The 20,211-nt window shown below is 34.3% G+C and overlaps 1 protein-coding gene across 5 annotated transcripts in view; it reads right to left on the bottom strand.

Annotated features, from left to right (window-relative positions):
• LOC143238446 (putative pyridoxal-dependent decarboxylase domain-containing protein 2) overlaps positions 1-20,211 on the bottom strand; it is an 88,643-nt gene that overhangs the window by 48,054 nt on the left and 20,378 nt on the right. For 3 of the 5 annotated variants that reach the window (XM_076478674.1, XM_076478677.1, XM_076478676.1), the window contains 3 exons: positions 5,170-5,241; positions 3,960-4,058; positions 355-507 (listed from right to left, as the gene is read on the bottom strand). In XM_076478674.1, the coding sequence (XP_076334789.1) occupies positions 355-507; positions 3,960-4,058; positions 5,170-5,241 (324 nt within the window). The remainder of the gene's footprint in view (positions 1-354; positions 508-3,959; positions 4,059-5,169; positions 5,242-20,211) is intronic. The other 2 variants (XM_076478675.1, XM_076478678.1) reach the window with 1 other exon arrangement.

Here is a 20,211-nt window from a genome sequence, read left to right as displayed (position 1 = left end):
CAAAATGAGACCAATATCTATTTAGGCCTAATTTTAATTTTTCAAATTAGCTTATAGATATTTTTAAAAAATACAAAACTTTATGGAATTTGTAGTTAAAAGGAGTGAAATGGTAATTAGAAAATTGGAGTTTGCCATATCCACAGGTCAATAATTTAACACAACAATGCACCCTTTTAACTACTACAAGTCAAAATAGTCTGTAGTATTAATCTTATATAAGATATGAAACTTTCAACCTATAATACATAATTCAACAGGTAAATAAACAATAAAATAAAAGATTAAACCAATAACAACTACATGTGGGAGAGAAAAGTACCCTTGTGGAACTCGTATGTGCACGTCTCTCACCTGAACAGTCTTGAGAGCCAAAGAGTTGTGTCAGACAAAATTCTTGTCACTACTTTTCTCAAAGTTCGTGTATCTAATGTTGAAATATAGGCTGCAAGCGTGTGGGACATCACAGCCATTTTCCCAATTTCATCAAGCTGCCTTAGGTGAACACTGAAAAAGATGTTGTCTTTTGTGATGAACAAGGTAACAACCCTCAAGCCTTCAAAATAATCTACATCACAATTACCACATAAAATGTTAATGATTTTAAATTATTACTAATAAATCATCAAATTTCATAAGGAAATTATATTATTTAAATCCAAAATGTTTCTGTTGCACATATTTAAAAATACTTTAAACTTACAACAATAACTTTTAATTCTTTGTTCAAATTACAACTTTTAAGACACATAACAAAGTAATTATGTTTTTTTTCAAAGTACAAAACTAAAAACAGTTAACTACACACACAAGAGAAGAAACAAACATTAATCTGATGACACATGAGGAGGTTTCTTCAACATTTACAACACAGCAAATGTAGTTTATATAAAAATTCAACTGCTAGTGAAAATCTAGGACTGATCTCTCAGAGGTCCAATCAATGTCAATTTGTGGTGTATTATATGAAATGCTTTGTCTGCATGCAAAAATTGGCAAGCTGCTTCTTCTTCTTCTTTTTTTTTTAATACAGTAGTAAGTATCCCAAAGATGACAAATCTTTCAACCAGTACAGAAAGAAGAATATACATTACTTTGCTAGTTTAATGCCAATGACAAATTTGAAAAAGCAATACTACTGACCATAATTTCCAACAGATGACAGTGATTCTTCAGAGGTTGTAGCAAAACAAGCTTTCTGGTTAACTACATGCCATAGATTACATTGACGTCTGCAGAAGACTTGGGCATTTGTATTAACTGCTGCAGATGTGCCAGTTACAAATGCTCCTTGTTAAAACTGTAGATGTTCCTAACCTGGCAATACATCAGTCTTCTTGGGTTATCTTTTTGTCTTCTTGTCCTTTTCCAACACCTCAAAATCTTTCCCGATTCTTCTATTTTTCACAATCAGAGTTTGCATGCTTCTCCTGGATACTAAAGAACTGCATAAATGGCCACAGAAATTGTACACTTTTGTTGGAGCCACTTTCTTAGATTCTCTTTTTTTCCTTTATCTTTTTGTTTACATCTGCCTCAAGTACCCCAAACACTGTAATCAGTGGATTTTAAGTCTGGTTAAGTTTTTTCAGAACTTGTTCATTGTATCATTATTGAATGAAGATTTTCCTAGTTTCCTTTGTTAGAATATGATCAGACACTTTTTGTCTGCTGATGTTACTTATACTTTTACTTTTACCAGGAAGGCTCTGTATTTATATCCTGATAAGAGTCTTCCTACCAGAGAATTGGGTTGCAAGAGATGTTCATCACTGTTTGTAGAGATGTTTACTAGTCTTTATTCTTTCTTAATTGAGTTAGCTATTCTGAATGACCCAAATTTTCAATGTGAAGAACATTCTCTATGCATGGTCAAAGCTGTTTTTTCCCATGCTACAAGAATGAAATATCTTCAAGGAAATTGACATCAGCCATTTACACTTTATGACATTCTTATTCATTAGATTTTGTTCTAGTTTGTGCAACTAAACCATGTTTTTGTCATAATGTTCCCAAGTACACCTCATCACTTTTGCCATTTGGCTATGACTTTGTTATTCTGGTCTCTGTACCCTTTAGTAGACATCTTAGATTAGCATGACAATGAAGCTCCATCTGTTTTAGCTATTTTACTATCAACATACCACTATCTTTATTTTTGTCACCTGTAGTTATTCTCTGGGCTTGATGAAACCTATACCTTTTAAGGTTTTTGACACTGTCCATTACTCACTGTTAACCATTTCCAAGGTTTTGGGGAATAAGTTTATTTCAAAATAAAAATATGAAACAATAAAAATAATTAAGTATAGTCTTTTCTTATGTCAAGTTGGGATTCTTGTATGTAATGTATAGCTTTGAATTTGTCATAGACAAAATTCCATCTTCTACACTGAGGGTCTATGAAGAGATGTTATCCAATGAAAGTGGACAGAGGGTGCCACCTGGTGGCTAGGAATACTTCAGCAAGAGCCTTTACAACCTTCTTGTGCACTACTTTGCATGACACAAAAGATATCTGAAATGGAACTACCATTATCGCTAAATATCTTAACTCCAATCAAGAAGGGGAATCATCTATGTTTTTTATTAGTTTCTTTCTTGATGTTCCTACTGCACTATCCTCATGTCGTTGAACCTATTCTTGTGGATTCTTTAGATTTTCATTTATTTCCTCCAACAAATCTGACCAGTTATATTAATCGCCAGCCATTTTTGAAATGTATAAGGCAGGGTTACTGCCACTGGAATATGTCCTTTCATAATACATGTCTGGGTTGCTCCCCAGAAACCATTCTCTGAAGCAGAATATCACCTGTATCCTCCATTGTTGGCTCCAGAGATCCAATATTCCATCTCCACTTACAAAAAACTCTTTGTCTGAATTAAAGTGTGTCCTGAGTGAGAAGGTGTCCTGCTGAGAAAAAGGGTTTTTTGGGTTTTTTTTCTTAGTGTTGGTCCAGTTTTTTCTATAAACCTCATCCACTACATTCCCCAATTCAGTTCTCTAAATTATTTTGTTTCTGAATTCTACCCCATCTCTGCTTGGCTACATAATTATTTTAATCTTTTATTACATTCCTGCACTGTAGCCCATAGCTTTATAATTTTCTTTCACTTTTAATATTCATAGGTTACAGTGTCAGTACTCTGACTTTCAGTATTCAAGAGTCAAGGCTACATGATTTTAATTTTACATTTTTAGAACTAAGATTAACTTCAAACAGGTCTTTACCTCTGAAATACCTTTCTTCCATCCCCCTCACAAACAAATTTTCATTGAAACTGCAACTTTCAATATATCCTAAGTTATGGTGAAATAAAAAAAAATTATGTAAGATCCCCTGATGGTTGCATAATAAGTCTTGTAGAAGATGGAAGAGTGGATAATTGAGTAAATGATGAATGCTCTTTAATGTATGAAAAGGGCATATGGAAATTCTGAGTCATGTTGAGAGCACGAGTCCAAATTTAACACAAAAATAAACAGAATCAGTATTTCAGAGGTAAGCAACTCTTTGAAATAAAGTCTAATTCTAGGAATTAGATAAACTATTCTAATTAAAAATTTTAAAAAAGAACAGCTTATCAATAATTTTAGCAGGGTTAAAAAAGGTTGTTGTATGTCAGTGATTGTACACACTTGAAACCACATGTAGTGTTTTTCAAATGAAACAAATGGAAAATTTACAGTTTCATAAAATAAAGTTTAAAAATGTTAAAATACTTAAAAATCAGGAATTAAAATGTCCAACAAAAGTAGCCATTAACTGTTTCTTAAAAATACATATCACAATGAAATATTGAATTTTCATAGATGTGGATATATATAAGTGCACAACAAATAAAACATTACATGATGAGAGATGGAAGCTATAATATATAAAATTTTCTAAAGACACGGGTCATAAATAAATTTGATTAACAATTCCAACAAATAATAACCATTATAACTGTACCTTCGAGACTTTTCATTTGTTTTCTCTTCATCACTGTACAATATAACTCCTTCTAAGAGATGTTCAATGTCTTTAAATGGAAGACCGCTGAAATGAAAACTGCATATGTATGTACATACATACCAATTTTAAACAATACTGACAGTTAATACTGTTACTCAACTTATGAAATGTATTAGTAAAAACAACGTGGTTAATTATAACGATGTATTGTGAAAGACTGATCACAGAGGAATATATTTTTTCACTTGTTGCAAAGTTTATTATATAAGACCCCTATTTACCCCATGCAATCCACATCTTATGTATGTCAAGGTCACTGAACATGCTTAAATCTATTTAAATTTGTTCTCTGTGTATTGAAAATTGTTGTTTAGAAACTTTAAATTCAGATATTAAATCAAGATGAATTAATTATATCGTGTCTAAATAAATACAAGGTTACATCTAGATGAACAATTCAGATATAGATACAAGGTTACATCTAGACAAATGATCAGATATAACCACAAGGTTACATCTAGATGGATGAGTCAAATTAATACAAGGTTACATCTAGATGAATGAGTCATAAATACAAGGTTACATCTAGATGAATGAGTCATAAATACAAAGTTACATCTAGATGAATGAGTCAGATATAACTACAAGGTTACATCTAGATGGATGAGTCAGATATAAATACAAGGTTATATTTTAACATATGGTTAAAGATAGTCTCTAAGTTTAGGAGATACATGGAGATCACAACACTGCTACATTTATGTGTGGTTATGGGAATTTTAAATTTAGGAATTACGTTAATATAAATGAATCAGGTTGAGACATGTATAACTCTATACAAAATTTGTATTTGATGCATTTTGTTATAAAAATTATAAACACACACACACACACACACACACACACACAGTTCCAAGTTATAATACTCATTTCACATACTTGAATTTCTTTTTATACAATCACATGCTTTACATATATACACACAAACAATAAAATGCCCTAAACAGAACCAGGCACACTATCAATAGGCATGCAAGGATTAGTCCATCTACTGTAGCCAGCTGCAAAGATGTGCCGATAACTCCAAACCAATATCAAAAAACATAAATTTGCAATTACTGCTAGATATAAACAAATACCAGTTAGATCTACATAAATGTCTTAAGCAATATCCTCATGTAAAAATACATTTGTATAAACATCTTACCTTGTTTGTAAAGGGCCAGGTACACTTTTTGAAGCATCTTTTTTTGACTGTTCATCCAATCCAGAGTGGGGTCTGTACAGTTTAAAATTAAAAACATGCATATAAAGCAATTTATATTGAAAAAGCATAATGCCTGAAAGGTTTACATTTTCCTATATCACAAATGTAATTCTGATAACACTTACCTCACATTACATTTGGTTTTATACCAATGAAAGATTATTTTCCTTGCCAATATAAGCATTGATATAAATTCTACCTCACTTGCTCCAGTCTTTATACCACACTAATATCATCCTAGTGATTTTAATCTTGTGACTCTCTCCACCTAAGTCATAGTGCCCTCATTACCTGAACCATTTACAAGCTCTCTGTTATTCTTTCCTATTCACTTTTTTGAGACTGGCAAGATTATCATATCTGAACACCAGCTATCATGGGAAGAAAGATGGTGCAAAAAGAAGTAAGTAATATCAGAAATCCATTTTTGGTGAAGTATAAGCTTCTGAAACACACCTCTTTCCTAGTTTATCTATAATCCCACATTCAAAAAACATTCAATTGAACAAGTCTTCCCCCACCCAACTTTAAGAAACAAGAGATCATCCAGCCTGCAATTATATACCAAAATCCTAACTTCTCAATATGGGAGTCAAAGCAACACTTCTTTCCCCAGAATTATGAGGAAAATGTGAAACAAGTGAGGTTCAGCTAATGGCTCATTACAGAATTACAAGGAGCCATGGACCTTTTTTCAAGATCACAGAAAGTAATAAAATGATCAAAAATAAAAGTCACACTTAGACAACCAGATAGCGAAGTGCCATTTCTGAACTGGAATTATGGGAAGGTTCTCATATAGGTTGGTCCAGCTTTCCACCAGCCGTATGAGTAAAACATCCAGAGTCAAGGGTGAGAGGGTATTCTACTTTGCCACATCCTTCTTGAGAGGGAATAGAGTATAAACATCATTCCAGCAAGGGAAAATTTACCACACTCAATTTTCAGAGGGAGGGAAATTTGCAATGGGAAGTCCTGAAAAATAATGCTGTGGAGATAATGCAAAAGGTGAACTATTTTTCCTATTTTGAAAAGAAAACCAACCTCAATTTGTTGAATTCAGGGTTTAGCAGGGATGAGCAAAAGTCCATTTATGCTTTACTCATGATAATCCATGAGTGGCAGTCCAGTACTGTACATTTGATACAGAACAACTGTTCACCACTCACAAAATGCCAATGCAGTCTTATGGAACACACCATCCCCACAGAGCTTGTTACTACCAGAAATTTTGTCTGTTTGTAGATGTCAAGGATTTATAAAAGCATATCTGACTATGCAACACTTATCACTGAGTGAGATCCAAATGAGAATAACAAGGTCTCAGAAAAACACAAAAGAGATAAAGTCACTCACCTCTGTGACAACAGAGCTGAGGAGGATACTGTTACATCATGCACACAATCCAATATAAAGGTGTTAAGTGTGGCCCACTTTCTGGCCTATGCAATTTACTCCAACAGACAATGCAACCAAGCTGCCATGGACATTGACATAAGTTGAATGTGAATAAGACAAGAGGAAGTTATCCAAACCAACTGACAAATTCAATTTGTTAAAGTGACAGAGAATACATTATATGATACTGAAGGATTCCAATGGTTAAATAATCAGTGATGTGAACCACAAAACACTTTAATGCATGCCACATAGCATCAGAGAGCCCAAACAGGTTATAAAAGACAACGTGTATCTGAATGATTACAGAAATGAGAAATGAAGATTAATAGGAGAAAAAGTCCTAGCTCTTTCCCTAGTTGCTGCAGTTTTAGGTAGAAAAGACCTGCCTGCATACAACAGAACATAGTTGGAATGACAAAGTGTCCCATGAACATGAAGTGTAAACACCCACTTGTCAATAACAGAAAAAAATATGTTTTAGATAAAAGATGACATAGTGAACATGACTCCAAAGGTGTATGTGATAATGCAAGGAGAACCACTGTGATATCATAATTGGGAATTTGAAAAGGATGACAAGGACTAAACACTCAAAATTATTTCAAAAGTAATGGCAAAACCAGGGGCTTAAAAAGTTTCTTCTTTTATAAAAACAAAAAGCAGTTGATAGCACAGCCTTATACAAAGCAACAAACAAAGGCACTAAACCTTTATCAAACAACAATGCCAAAAATAGAGAGACCATTAATGATAAGTAACTCATTTCTTTGATAAAGTTCCAAAGAAGGGTGTTTAATAGAATATTTTAATAAGGAAGCTATTCAAAATGTCTATCCTTCACGCTGTAAAATGGAATGCAAAAGCTAGGTTTGAAGTCAAAGAACACTAAATGCTGGATGAAAAATATTTCACTGAGGCTGACATAAGTGAGATGGCCAGACAAGAAAGGGTAAGTGGTTGACATTCCTGAAAATACTGAAGGAGCAAAAACCATGGTTGACCCAACCAATACGATGCTACATGAAGAACTCAATAGATCATGGAGTGAATCATTGCCAGAACCTTGGAAAGAAGATGATTCAGAGGGAACACATAAATAAGATCTGTCCCATCCTAACTGAGAGTAGCTGCTCTTAAATCCAGAGAGTTAAGTACTGGAGACCACAGGACAAGAGCTGAGTATTCCAGTGTGTGACAAAAGTATTGATCTGTGGCATTCCTAGACAACAGAAGATCCAATGAAAAACTTGAAAACGAAGCATTTATTCTATTAGAAAAGCTCTATTGTGACATGATAAATAGTCAGCCACTGGATTAAATACCCCTATCACATGACAGGAAAGGAGAACAATTTGGTGTTTGTATGTCCAAAGGAAAAGATCCACTTTTTGAAAACAAAAAAAAGAGAGAGAGATCTTGAGTGAGTGCCCCCTTACTAAGAAATGTGCATGACTACTGTGATATTGTCTCAATGAAGTATTACTTCATGTAAAAAATGTTAGGCCCAGCATAGTCTAAAACTTAAAAATGCCCCTAAATGGATGAGGGTATGGGAGAAAGAACAGTCTTTTCCTTTATGATAAAAAACCCAGCTCTCACAGCTTCTAGTAATAAATATTTAATTTGCTGTTCTTTCAAATGGTGGAAATGGGTGAGAAGAAGCCAGTTGTTCATGTAATGGTCAGCGTGAATGCCAGTGATGATGACCTGAAAAAACTCTGAATATCCAGCAAACAATATATGGAGTAGATGCAAGGCCAAATGATAGAATGCCAACCTGAAAAACCATGTTGTTGTGTACAAAACTGAGATAACATTCTGAAGACTTGGCAATTAAGATATGAAGGTAAGTAACTGCAACATCAAATTTTAGCATACATAGTCTAGGTGAAAAGGGCCATACAAGTGAAAAAAATTACTTCACAGTAAACCAAGAAGGCTGGAAGAAGCAAATGGGGTGAGGAAGGTTTATGGCCAGTTGCCCATCTTTTTTGGTACTACAAACAGATAAGAATTACACCTTTGAGAACAGAGCTAGTGCACTCAATGGTCTCATTGTGAAAAAATACCCTGAATGATTTGTGTTTTACGGTTTGAGTAAGAGGGTCCTTGGAAAGTGGAAATCCAATCAATGTGAGAGACAGAAGAGGAGGAAAAGTGAACTGAATGATCAATCCTCTCCTGTAAACTTTAAAGACCCACTGACCTGTGGTGAATGTCTCCCACACTGACACAAACCCTCCAAGATTATACCCCACATGATATGACCTCATAAAGTAGTCATCAATACTGAAATAAGCATTCCACCTTTGCTGGTAAGACTGAAATCACCCTTGTGCTCCAATGGATCATGTTGCTGAAGCAAGAGGTCTGGAAACTCAAACAGGAGGTGGAGTAAATTGCCCTGTAGAAGAACTGTGGAACAGTAAGGAAGCCAGTATGATAGGTGAAGAATGTAGATGGGCCACATCTACTTGAGATTCTATGAAGTCTGGAATTTCCATATGAAAAGAAGCTTCTCTGAGATCTCAGAAAACCATCATAGGAAGGCAAACCCTCTCCAGTAAGAAATCTCTTTCCAAAAGATCCCAGCAACAAACTAAGATACCAAACAGAGAAGCCAATAACCTAACCAAAGTGCAAATCAATAGATGACTAAGATCCTCTGAAATTTAAGCAGGAGATATACAATTGGTGTCAGACAACAGTTGCAAAGATGATAATAAACACAAACCTGTTGTAAGTGACAGACAAATTCTGGAAAACTAAGACTGATTAAGATGAATAGTGCCATATTATCTTGAGCCACAACAAATAGGAAGTAGAGGATCTAACCTTTAAACGTCCAAATAAGGGACCTTCAGGCAATAGAAAGCAAAGGCATGCTCATCCAATAAATGATGAGGACACCCCCTTCTAATTCATCTGCCACTCTCCTTGCATGCACAGTAATATCAAGACCAAATAATCAGAATAACTAGTTTCTTTCAATAAAGAAGATAAAGATTTATAAGCCATAGAAGAAATAATAATAATATTAAAAACATGACAATATTTATAAAAAGGCTGCAGGAGTCAGAATGTCTGTACGAGATTCATAAGTAGCTTTCTAAGCAAAGGAAGGTACTGAAATAATAGTTTAAGTTCTGACTAGTCTGCTCTTGATCTCCCACAAACTCAGCCTCACAGCCATCAGAAAAAACAGCATCAGAGTGCATGTAAGACTACTTCTATGCATGTAAGGAGCTGTATTCACTGTGAGACAATGTCAATTATTTGGCAAGTTCTGATGGTACTATGCCTAAAGAATGTAAGGTATAATTCCTCAAATAACATTCGATCTAGTGAGTCTTGCCTTCTCTTTTTCATTTTTTTTTTTTTTTTTTTTTTTTTATTGCTTTAGTAAACAAGCTTGCAATTTACAGGAATGCATACAAAAATCTTGGTACATACATGGAGATTCCATGAAATGTATGAATAACATGGAGAAAACTGAAAAAAAAAGGCAAAACTCACCACACTAGAGCATCTAGGTAGACTGACAAATGGCAACAACCAGATATACATAAAACCCAATCTCCAGATCCAGACAAAATGTAGTCAGAAGAAGCCTGTCACCCATAGAGAAATGGAAAAAAGATCCAGATGATACATGCATCAAGCATAGTAGTGCTTGATCCCATTGGAAATATATGAAACCATAGCTTTGCTGAAGGGAAGGGCAAAGAAATGAACAATGAATCTATTGTGGACACATAGAGGAAATGAGAAGACACAGAGGAAATAACAAAACAGTGGAAGCCATCTAAAATATTAACTTTGGTCATTCACACTCTGGAGAGAGGGCTCAATTCAGACTGAGAAAGCCATCCATCTAAAAATCAAGGAACCAAAAAGTGATTCAAATACAATAGGTTGATGACAGAGCACTAATATATCAACTTCTTAAGATAAATATATAACAATAAAAGCCAATAATGGATGAGACAAATTCTATAACCCTTAAGCCAGTAAAGAGAAAACCATGTCCTAAAGACATTACAGATACAAAGATCTGAAGGGATGGGGAAAGAGAAGAGAATGAAGGTTAAGATGTGATGGAATATAAAAGTGTAGTGAGAGACCATGAGATAAAACATGCAGAATCCAAGGGTTGTGAAAGAAAAAAGACCATAGATGTGCAAAGTGGGCAAAAGTAGTACTGAGGGGATATATGATAACAGGATTGGCTTCAAAGAATAATTCCTGCAGAGAGTCACAATGGCCAGTACTGAAGGAGATGATGAACAGAAATGAGAGAAAGATGAACAAGAGAAAGAAATTAGCCCAACATGACTCATGGAGATGAGTAGAAAACTATGATACCTGCAGAAGAGTCAGGTGAGAAATGGGAAAAATTATCCATGAGCAACATCCACTCACGTTTCCAAGGAGTTGAAAACACCCACAAACATCTAATCATTAAGGAAAGGGGCAAGACAATGGTCACAGAGATAATAGAATAGTAGACAGACATTCAAAAGGAAACCATCCTGACAATGGAGATCCTAAAATGAAAGAACCAGGTTAAAAGAGAGAGTAACTGAAGAAACAGTAGCCAAAGAGGAAAACAAATAGGTATGGATGTCCTTATCAAAATTAACTGGATCATGACAGTAAGCCTCAGAGAGTAGGTGAAGAAAAGAGGTACAATGAAGAAGCTAGTAAAGGTAAGGCAAAGACAAGCAAACTGCTGAAAGAAAGAGACAAGGAATAAAAGCGTGAAGAATCCCAACTAGAGAGAAAGAATTCAAGAGACTAAGGTTCAAGGAAAACATAAAGTTTAAAACCACAGAAAAGGAGCCATAAAGACAAAGAAGATTAACTAAATGTTGGTCAACAAGAAATTGAGGAAGAAAATTATCAGCATCAGCACAAATGTCAGGGAAGTGGGGAAGATAAAATAATAAGATGGAGGATGATAAAGTAAAGGAACTCAAAAAGCATCAAGACTGCCAAGTCAAAGAATAAGAATGTCACATACTTGAGTAATGAAGGAAGCTAACAGAGCAGGAGGAAGCAAATGTTCATTGCCTAGAAGGAAGCCAAAAGCAGAGGTTGGAAGAGGATAAGTCTGGTCAAAATCACCCACAGGTGAGACAGGCTCCACTGAAGATAAGGAAACAGAGACCAAAATTGAAGAAAAAACAGGCAAAAAATAACCAACCACCTGATGCACAACAGTTGTAAAAATCATGAACAGATAATGTGCCTCAAGTTGTTGTTGTGGCAGATAGAGAAGACTTGAAAAGGATAATTATCATCAGAACCTCTGGTCATAAAGCCAACACAGACTTGCAAATTCAGAGTGAAGGATCAACACCACTAACAAAAATGAATGATCTTTTTCATTGTAAGGAAATTATAAAACACACAAATGTGATAACTATAGGGTACACAAAAGGAAAAACAGGTAGACGTAATGCCCAAAGATATAAAAAAACTGATCAAACTAGCAAAAAAACTCAAAATACACAGGGAAACACATCTAACATAGACAATGCTGAAAACAAAATAAGCCTACAATTATGTGATAAGTGCTCACACAGATTACTATATATGAAAATCATGTTGCTCTACTTTTGATGGAAGATTACATCATTATGACAATTACATTATATGCTGGTACAATACATGTAGGGGTGGAAGTTTGTTCAAGACTTGTTGCCTGCAGTAGTTGCATGCACAGAATGAATGCTCTCAGTAGTATAAAGAATTTGTTTTTTAATTCTGCACAAAGTTACATGAGGGCTATCTGTGCTTAGTACAAAGAGAGAAGTAGAATTTCTAAAAATATTTTCAGGTATGGAAAATATAAACTTCAGGTCATGATACATCTTTACTAAAAATTTAGTTTAAAATCCACATTGATATGGCTGAGGGTTTGGTGTAGTGAAAGAAATAAAAAGATGAGATATTTTCTGAGAACGTGGTGACAAAAAGGGAAAACTCATGGACTATGTCTTCCACTGGGTGCAGGGGAAAAAGCCAGTGAGAGCAACACTTGGTGGGAGACCACATCAACTTCAAACACAAAATACTCTTTGTCCAATAAAAGTAACTGTTTGGAAAGGTTCTGTCAAAAAAAACTTCCCACTTTTTGCTAAAGTATCACAAAGGTGGGCACAAATTTTAAGGCTTCTCAGCTACCCTACACATCCCAGGAGGTCAGTAGAACATACAAGTGTGGCTAGGGCAATATCTGAAGCTGCACACTGGTATTGAGGGAAGGTGCAAAGGTATGCAAACAAATGTACTTAAACACCAAAAAATATAAGAACCACTCTCTTTAGAGATTCCACTCTGAGCAATACAGTCAATCCAACACTAAGTTCAAAGCTCTGTGGTATGGCAGATCAACAAGTAGATGTAGTTGTAAGCCCAGAAAAAGGAGCCCTGAAGTTATAATGTAACTGTCCCAAGAGGATGTATCTTTGTCAAGCAATGAAAGAAACTACAGTGGCATTATTTGAACAGATCATAATAAACTGGTTTCAGACAGATATTATAGAAGCCAGTGACAGATCCATTGAATTATCAATATTTACAGGATGTTGAACTTCAGAAGCCAAACACTATAAATAATGACAGTACTGATAACGGCACTCCATCCAAATAGAGAAGCATTCATGAACTGACTATGTCTGGACAAGCCACCAATAGTTAAAGATGAAGAGATAAAGGGAGTGATATGAAAGAAGTTAGTAGATCTCTGGACATATTTCAATGATCTGTCAGAATCCACTCAGAGATGTAAATGAGAACACATGCATAAACAATGACTCTGGAGAGGCCAGAGTTCCAAAAAGAGACAGAACCTCTCACATAGAAAGAGGAGATGTGAAAAGCTTTTCAAACTATAATACATAAGAGAAAAAGACTAAACCCACGAGCAAATGAATGAAGTATTTTATAGGACTTGACTGTGACCTAAAAAGCTTGACTTTACCAGCCAACCCAAATCATCAGACTTTGAAAAATAAAGGAGACCATAGCAGAGAAAGTCTCCCAGTATAGGGCTAGAAAGAGCCAACACTGCATAATGTAGTGAAAATGCAGACTCAATAAATGCATTTTCTATATGAAAGCCCTTAGTAATAGGTTGAAAATAGATTATACTTGAACTCTAAAAGACAGATCAAGCCCTTAAAGGAAGCATGTGATTCAAGGGTCCTCCACATTGTATTAGGTTGAGGAATAATTCGTGAGCATTTTTAAATAATTTCATTCAAGCATTACATGCAAGACAATACAATACTTCAATGCATGAACACATTACACCCAAAACATTTATTATGATACTTTATTTCATGTAATACCTAGGTATATAGTATGCATTGTTTTAAACGAAATTGCAAGAAATTAAATGCGAAAAGCAGATGGTGTCGAAAATCCTCGATTTTGTCCACTTGACATTCCATTTAATGAGCTGAAAATGAAAGCAAAAATTAAAGACATGTGAAAATCAAACACACCATCTATTAGAGCAAAAAATTATCTACCAAATGACGTGAAATATTTTGCGAAAGCATTTCATTTATGAATATATTTTTTTAACTTGAAAAAACGCTCACGAATTATTCCTCAACCCAATACATATGCAAAGCATAAGAGCTAAACTTTCAAAAAACTTGAAGCTGAGGAGTGATTCCAGAAACAAGCCATTTTCAAACCTCTTGATGACTGGCCTGTTGACAGGGTGATACCAACAAGAGTTCAATTGACAAGCAATAGGATGGAGGAACATCATAAGACTTATGAAGACAAAAACCCATTGGGTATTCCTGAACCTAGATGAGTGAAAAAGAGTAAACAGAAACAGCTGCAGATGAGCTACCTGAGAAGAAATGTCACAAAACAATGTAGAATGTTGAGGAAGATCCATGTCTACACTGGAGGAACTGTTTGCAATTTTAGGCATCTAAAAGGACTGTTTAAAATCTGAATCATCACAGACAGGAATTACAGGAAAGTAGTCTGTGTCAAGGTTTGAAAAAGGTCCAGGCTGCATGCAAGAGTCTGCCACCAACTGCACATCAGCTGTCACATCCCCTGACAAAAAAAGAATCACCCAACAACACTGTGATAGTCTTCTAGAGTGAAAATAGTCCACAATTTTAACATGAGATAAGGTGGAAATAATTATCTCCATGTTTTCATATTGTGGACAATAAGAGCCATAAAACCTTCAGAGGTAGAGTTGTTTGAAAATAAAAACAAAAAAGATTTCTTAAATACTGATGTTAAGAAATCTCACCTAGGTGAAAAATGACAAGTCTTAATATGTGATGATTAAATAACCAGTATATTATAGAGGAAGCCAGCCAAGCTAGAAGGGGATATCACACTCCTATTGATAGAGGACCATTTCATGCTCATTTGCATGCAACAATGCAGCGATATCACATAGAGGCATGAGATTAGACAAGAGCCTCAAGGCTAGTGGCATGCAAAAGGATTGCATATAAAGACAGCACTGAATCAGAGTGCTAAATGTGGGAGGAGATTCCACATCACATCAGAAATATGTTACAAAAAGAAACACAGGAAAAAGATATTCTGTTGCACATATAAAGAAATAAAATGTCAAATACTTTTTTTTTCTTACAAAAATACAAAGAGAAAGAAACATGGATAATATTCTGATAATCAAAAGTCATAAAATGTAAAGAAAAATGTTTTTACCAGAAGTAACACAAGAGATTATTATTTTCTCTGTCACAGGGTACTAAATGTAAATCTTCTCATGCTAAGCACATATTTATACAAATTGTTTATGAAACAATTCAGGCACGAAGTGTAAATAAAGCCTTCATTCACCCCAATAACTTGGTTGAGGACAGCAAGTAACAACTGATTATTATTTTAATCAGAATAACAGATCAAGAAGTGCTTCAAATGGATGTGAGTAAAGATTAGATGTTAGCTATCATTGTAACTCACATACACGCTCCCACACACAAAACCTTCCAAATGAGCTCACTGTCTAAAACTATCTTTAAAGAGGAAAATATATTTTAAAAGTGATCACAAAATATGTATAAAAAACAAACAGCCAAGTTAGCATAAAATGACCAGAAATATATAAAGATGTTAGTTATATCTACAGAAAAAACAAATAAGCCAATTTACATACATGCCAAGTTCTTTTCAATATGTATAATCTAAAATAAGAGCCAAGTTATATAAAGATATACATAATATGTAAAGAAGTAATTTTAGAATGGCTATATTAAAAAAAAAAAACATTGCATGACTTTTATTGCATTTATTTTACCTTAATCCAAGAAACATGGAAAGAATTAAAGATATTGTTGAATGGATAATGCTGCTATTTCTTTGACAATTGTGTGTTACTAATCACTACAACTTAACGTACTGTTGAAGTGAGAAAAACATATGGTAATAGGATTTGACAGATTTTAATACATCCTAGTATCAACACCAGTAATATTAATCTGTACAAAATACTGTTCCTGTATAACACGTAGTTTGTTTACCATATTTTTTGGCCTTCTCGCTCTGAACAACAATAAATTTATCACTTCTTTTCTATTAATTATTTTCTTAATATACAACACATTTCCAATGGCCCTTTTGAATGTGATTTTAGTACATTCAGAAACACAAGAATAGTGGCATTACACAGTTTAAAACAACTGTGGTAATATGTTGGGTATAAACAGCCACATTAGTAATTACAGAGTGATTAATGATCAAAGTATTAACAGGATCCTAAGATGAACAAAACTTGTATAAAGTAGGTAGTAAGTACTGGAAAAATGTTTAATAAAGTATTATCTGATTTCTTGTACACATGTTCTGTATAATAATCACAAGTCCTTTGTGAAAGGCTCATTAGATGTATCATACATTGTCACACCCAACAGAAAACTAGTGTAAACCAGTGGAACTAAAATTAGAACACTGTACAACAATTGGAAAAACCACAGTATAAAATATATTGTCAGACCAAACATGTCAGTTAGTAGCACCAAATGTTCTAATCCTGTTAGATTCTGTACAATCCTAATACACCACAATGGACAGTGATTAATTTTTTCTGTAAGTTAACTACTTATGATTTATATATGCAGAATGTAAATATCAATGTTATAAATAAAACAAAAGCTTAAGTAAAGTAAGAAAGATAATTAAAGAGTGCAAGTGAGCCCCAAAACAAGAAAGAAAAGTCAAAGAAGACACAAAGATTAATCCTCAAATAGGGCATGGGTAAAATCCAAAGAAACAGGAGACAGACAAAAAACAATACATTTGAGGTAAGAAAAGGCAAAGTAATTCTAGGTGAAGTACCCCAAAACAAACAAAAAACAATACATTTGAGGTAACAAAAGGCAAAGGAATTCTAGGTGAAGTATCCCAAAACAACATGTGACAGAAAAGCCTATTCAGGAGAGTAAAAACAAACTGTCAAAAGTAACATCCACTTGTTCATACACATGTAGGTGCTGGTATGACAAACTACACAACAAGTTATACAAAATGTTGCCCAAAGTGGAACATAGTAATCATGTTTGGAGCTGACAGCTGTGCCATTGCCCCAGAAAATATGAACATCAAAACTGCAAACCTCCCAAAACTGTGAGTGCATAACTCGTATAACCAAAAACAAAAAAACAAAATAGGAAAAAAGATAATGATACTTAAAATCTGAATCTTCACTAAATAAAACAGAGAAACTGTAGTTACTAAATTAAAAAACATCTGATAGTAAACACATGTGGATATAATAATTAAAACATGTCTGTACAGTCATGATGACGAGAAAACCACTTCAAGTAAAGATGTATCTCATAATGGCTGGCATGGATATTAAAAACTTTCATTAAATTAAATTAGAGAACAATGTTTCGACCTTCTTACATCATCTTCAAGTTAGCAAAGAGAGTATAAACAGATACAGAATTGTAGAAAACACTGAAGTACATGTTAGGTTATTAATTAATATAGGTATAAAGATGTTCCTTTATAATGGTTTAATTTTGGTTTTAGTTGTTGTATAAGAATGGCTTTTTGATTTTGCATTTGTTTATATTTGTTCCCCTATTTAATATCTGGGCATTTTCTATAGTTATGCTGTGTTTATTTGATTTGCAATGTTCAAAAACTTGTGAAGGTGGATTTTTCTGTTCTTTGAATCTGGTTTCCATTTTCCTGCTTGTTTCTCCAATATAGAAGTTGTGGCAGTTGTTATATTGTATTTTATAAATAATGTTGGTGTTGTATTTGTCAGTGTAGTTTTTATATAGTATGGAGTTAATTTTGTGTTTACTGGAATGTTGTGTTTTAAGTTTTCACAAATGTTGGTTAGTCTTCGCTGATATCAGGAACATGTGGTATGTAGCAGTACACGGTTTTGTACTTTGTTTCTTGGGATTTATTATTGTTTGTTTGTTGTTGGTTGTGTGGTGTAATTTTTTACACAGTTTTTGGAGGAAATTTAGTGAAGTTGGTGAAGTGTTGTTTTATTTTGTTGATTTCATCATTAATTTTATGGATGAACATAGTTTTGCAGCTGTATTTATTTGGTTTCTTAATATGTCAAGTTTTTGTTTTGTTTCTTGGGATTTATTATTGTTTGTTTGTTGTTGGTCTATGTGTGTGGTGTAATTTTTTACACAGTTTTTGGAGGAAATTTAGTTAAGTTGGTGAAGTGTTGTTTTATTTTGTTGATTTCATCATTAATTTTATGGGATGAACATAGTTTTGCAGCTGTATTTATTTGGTTTCTTAATATGTCAAGTTTTTGTTTTGTTTCATGTGCTGAGTCCCAGGAAATGTATAGTGCAGAATAGGTGATTTTTTTGTAGATTTCCATTTTGATATGTGTATCAGTTCATCTGACCTTGAGGTTGAGAAATGCTATTTGATTAGTTTTTTGTGTGAACTTAACATAGGGGTGTAAGAAGATTATGTGGTCGAAAACATTAAATGTATGTTATATGGATGTAAATCCAGCAATTGTATTGTCAACATATCTGTACCATTATAGTGGTGGGTGTAAAGCTGAATTGATCACTTGAGGTTCAATCTGTGTCGTGAAAATGTTGGCTAGAACTGATTACATGGGATTGCCCATACTTAAGCTGTTTATTTGTAAATAGTTTTGGCCATTGAACAAAGTTAGTTTTAGTGCTAGTGTATTATAGTGCTTATAGAATTCTATAAGTGTTGCTAACTGGTTGCTGGGGATGTATGTAAGAAGGTCAAAACATTGTTCTTTAATTTAATTTAATGAAAGTTTTAATGTCCATACCAGCAGTCTTGAAATACATGTTGTACAGCGAGACTGCAAATTGATAAGTGATTAATACGTGCATTATCAGAGAGGATGTGAGTTACAATAGGAATAGTACTGCACTCATATTGGTAGTGCATTGCTGCATGATCATTTGCAAATAGTATGCAGAAAGAATTGAGCATTACAAGATTAGTGGCAAGCAAAACATTTGTGTCAACAGAGGACAATACTAATTAGGAAAGGTTATGTGAAAGGAAGTAAAATATTATAGTGGAATTTTATTTTATTGATCTTTCAATGTTACCATATTAAATAGTATAAAACTGACCTTTACAAAGTGAACTCACTTGGCTTTGTTTGAGAGGACCAGTATTATATAAAATGCAGACACATTTCAGTTATAATACATTACATGTCATCCCATAAGTAATGTCCAAAAAGGTAATACAGAAAGTGTATCATCATTTCTGTCTTTGTAGAAGGCTTTAATGACTAAAATATGTAGTAGGACGTGCATGTGTGTTCAGACATATAAAAGAAACTAAGCCACCTGCACTTTTTCAGATCATTAATCAAATAATGGTGATGGATGTGTCTAAGGAGCACATTAGGCATATAATGCTTTACAAGTTTAAAAAGACAACAGTGCAGTAGAAACTACACAAAACATTCAAGGTGTTTATTGTGCAAAGTCTCTCAATGGAAAAAGATGTCAAAGGTGGTTTCAGAAGTATAGATCAGGTGACTATAGCTCAAGTGATGTGCCACATTCAGGTTGTCCTGTCGAGTTTAATGATGACTTGCTGCTGGTTGCACTTGATGAAGATTGTGCTGTAACAGTTGAAGAACTAGCACAGAAGCTTAATTCAACCCATTCAACAGTTCACCATCATCTGCAACAGCTTGGAAAGGTGTCAAAACTTGAAAAATGTGACCCCATGATTTGACAGAAGCCAACCTAAGAGCTTGTTTGTTTTGTTTGTTTTTTGAATTTCACACAAAGCTACTCAAGGGCTATCTGTGCTAGCTGTCCCTAATTTAGTAGTGTAAGACTAGAGGGAAGGCAGCTAGTCATCACCACCCACCGCCAACTCTTGGGCTACTCTTTTACCAACGAATAGTGGGATTGACTGTCACATTATAACGCCCCCACGACTGAAAGGGCGAGCATGTTTGGCGCGACAGGGATGCGAACCTGCGACCCTCAGATTACGAGTCGCACGCCTTAACACACTTGGCCATACTGGGCCTACCTAAGAGTGGACATTTGCACTTCTCTA

Source organism: Tachypleus tridentatus, chromosome 13 (genome assembly GCF_004210375.1).
Source record: "Tachypleus tridentatus isolate NWPU-2018 chromosome 13, ASM421037v1, whole genome shotgun sequence".
NCBI classification, from domain to species: domain Eukaryota; kingdom Metazoa; phylum Arthropoda; class Merostomata; order Xiphosura; family Limulidae; genus Tachypleus; species Tachypleus tridentatus.
The sequence above is the reverse complement of the archived record's forward strand: the minus strand, read 5'-3'. Positions and strand labels throughout refer to the sequence as shown.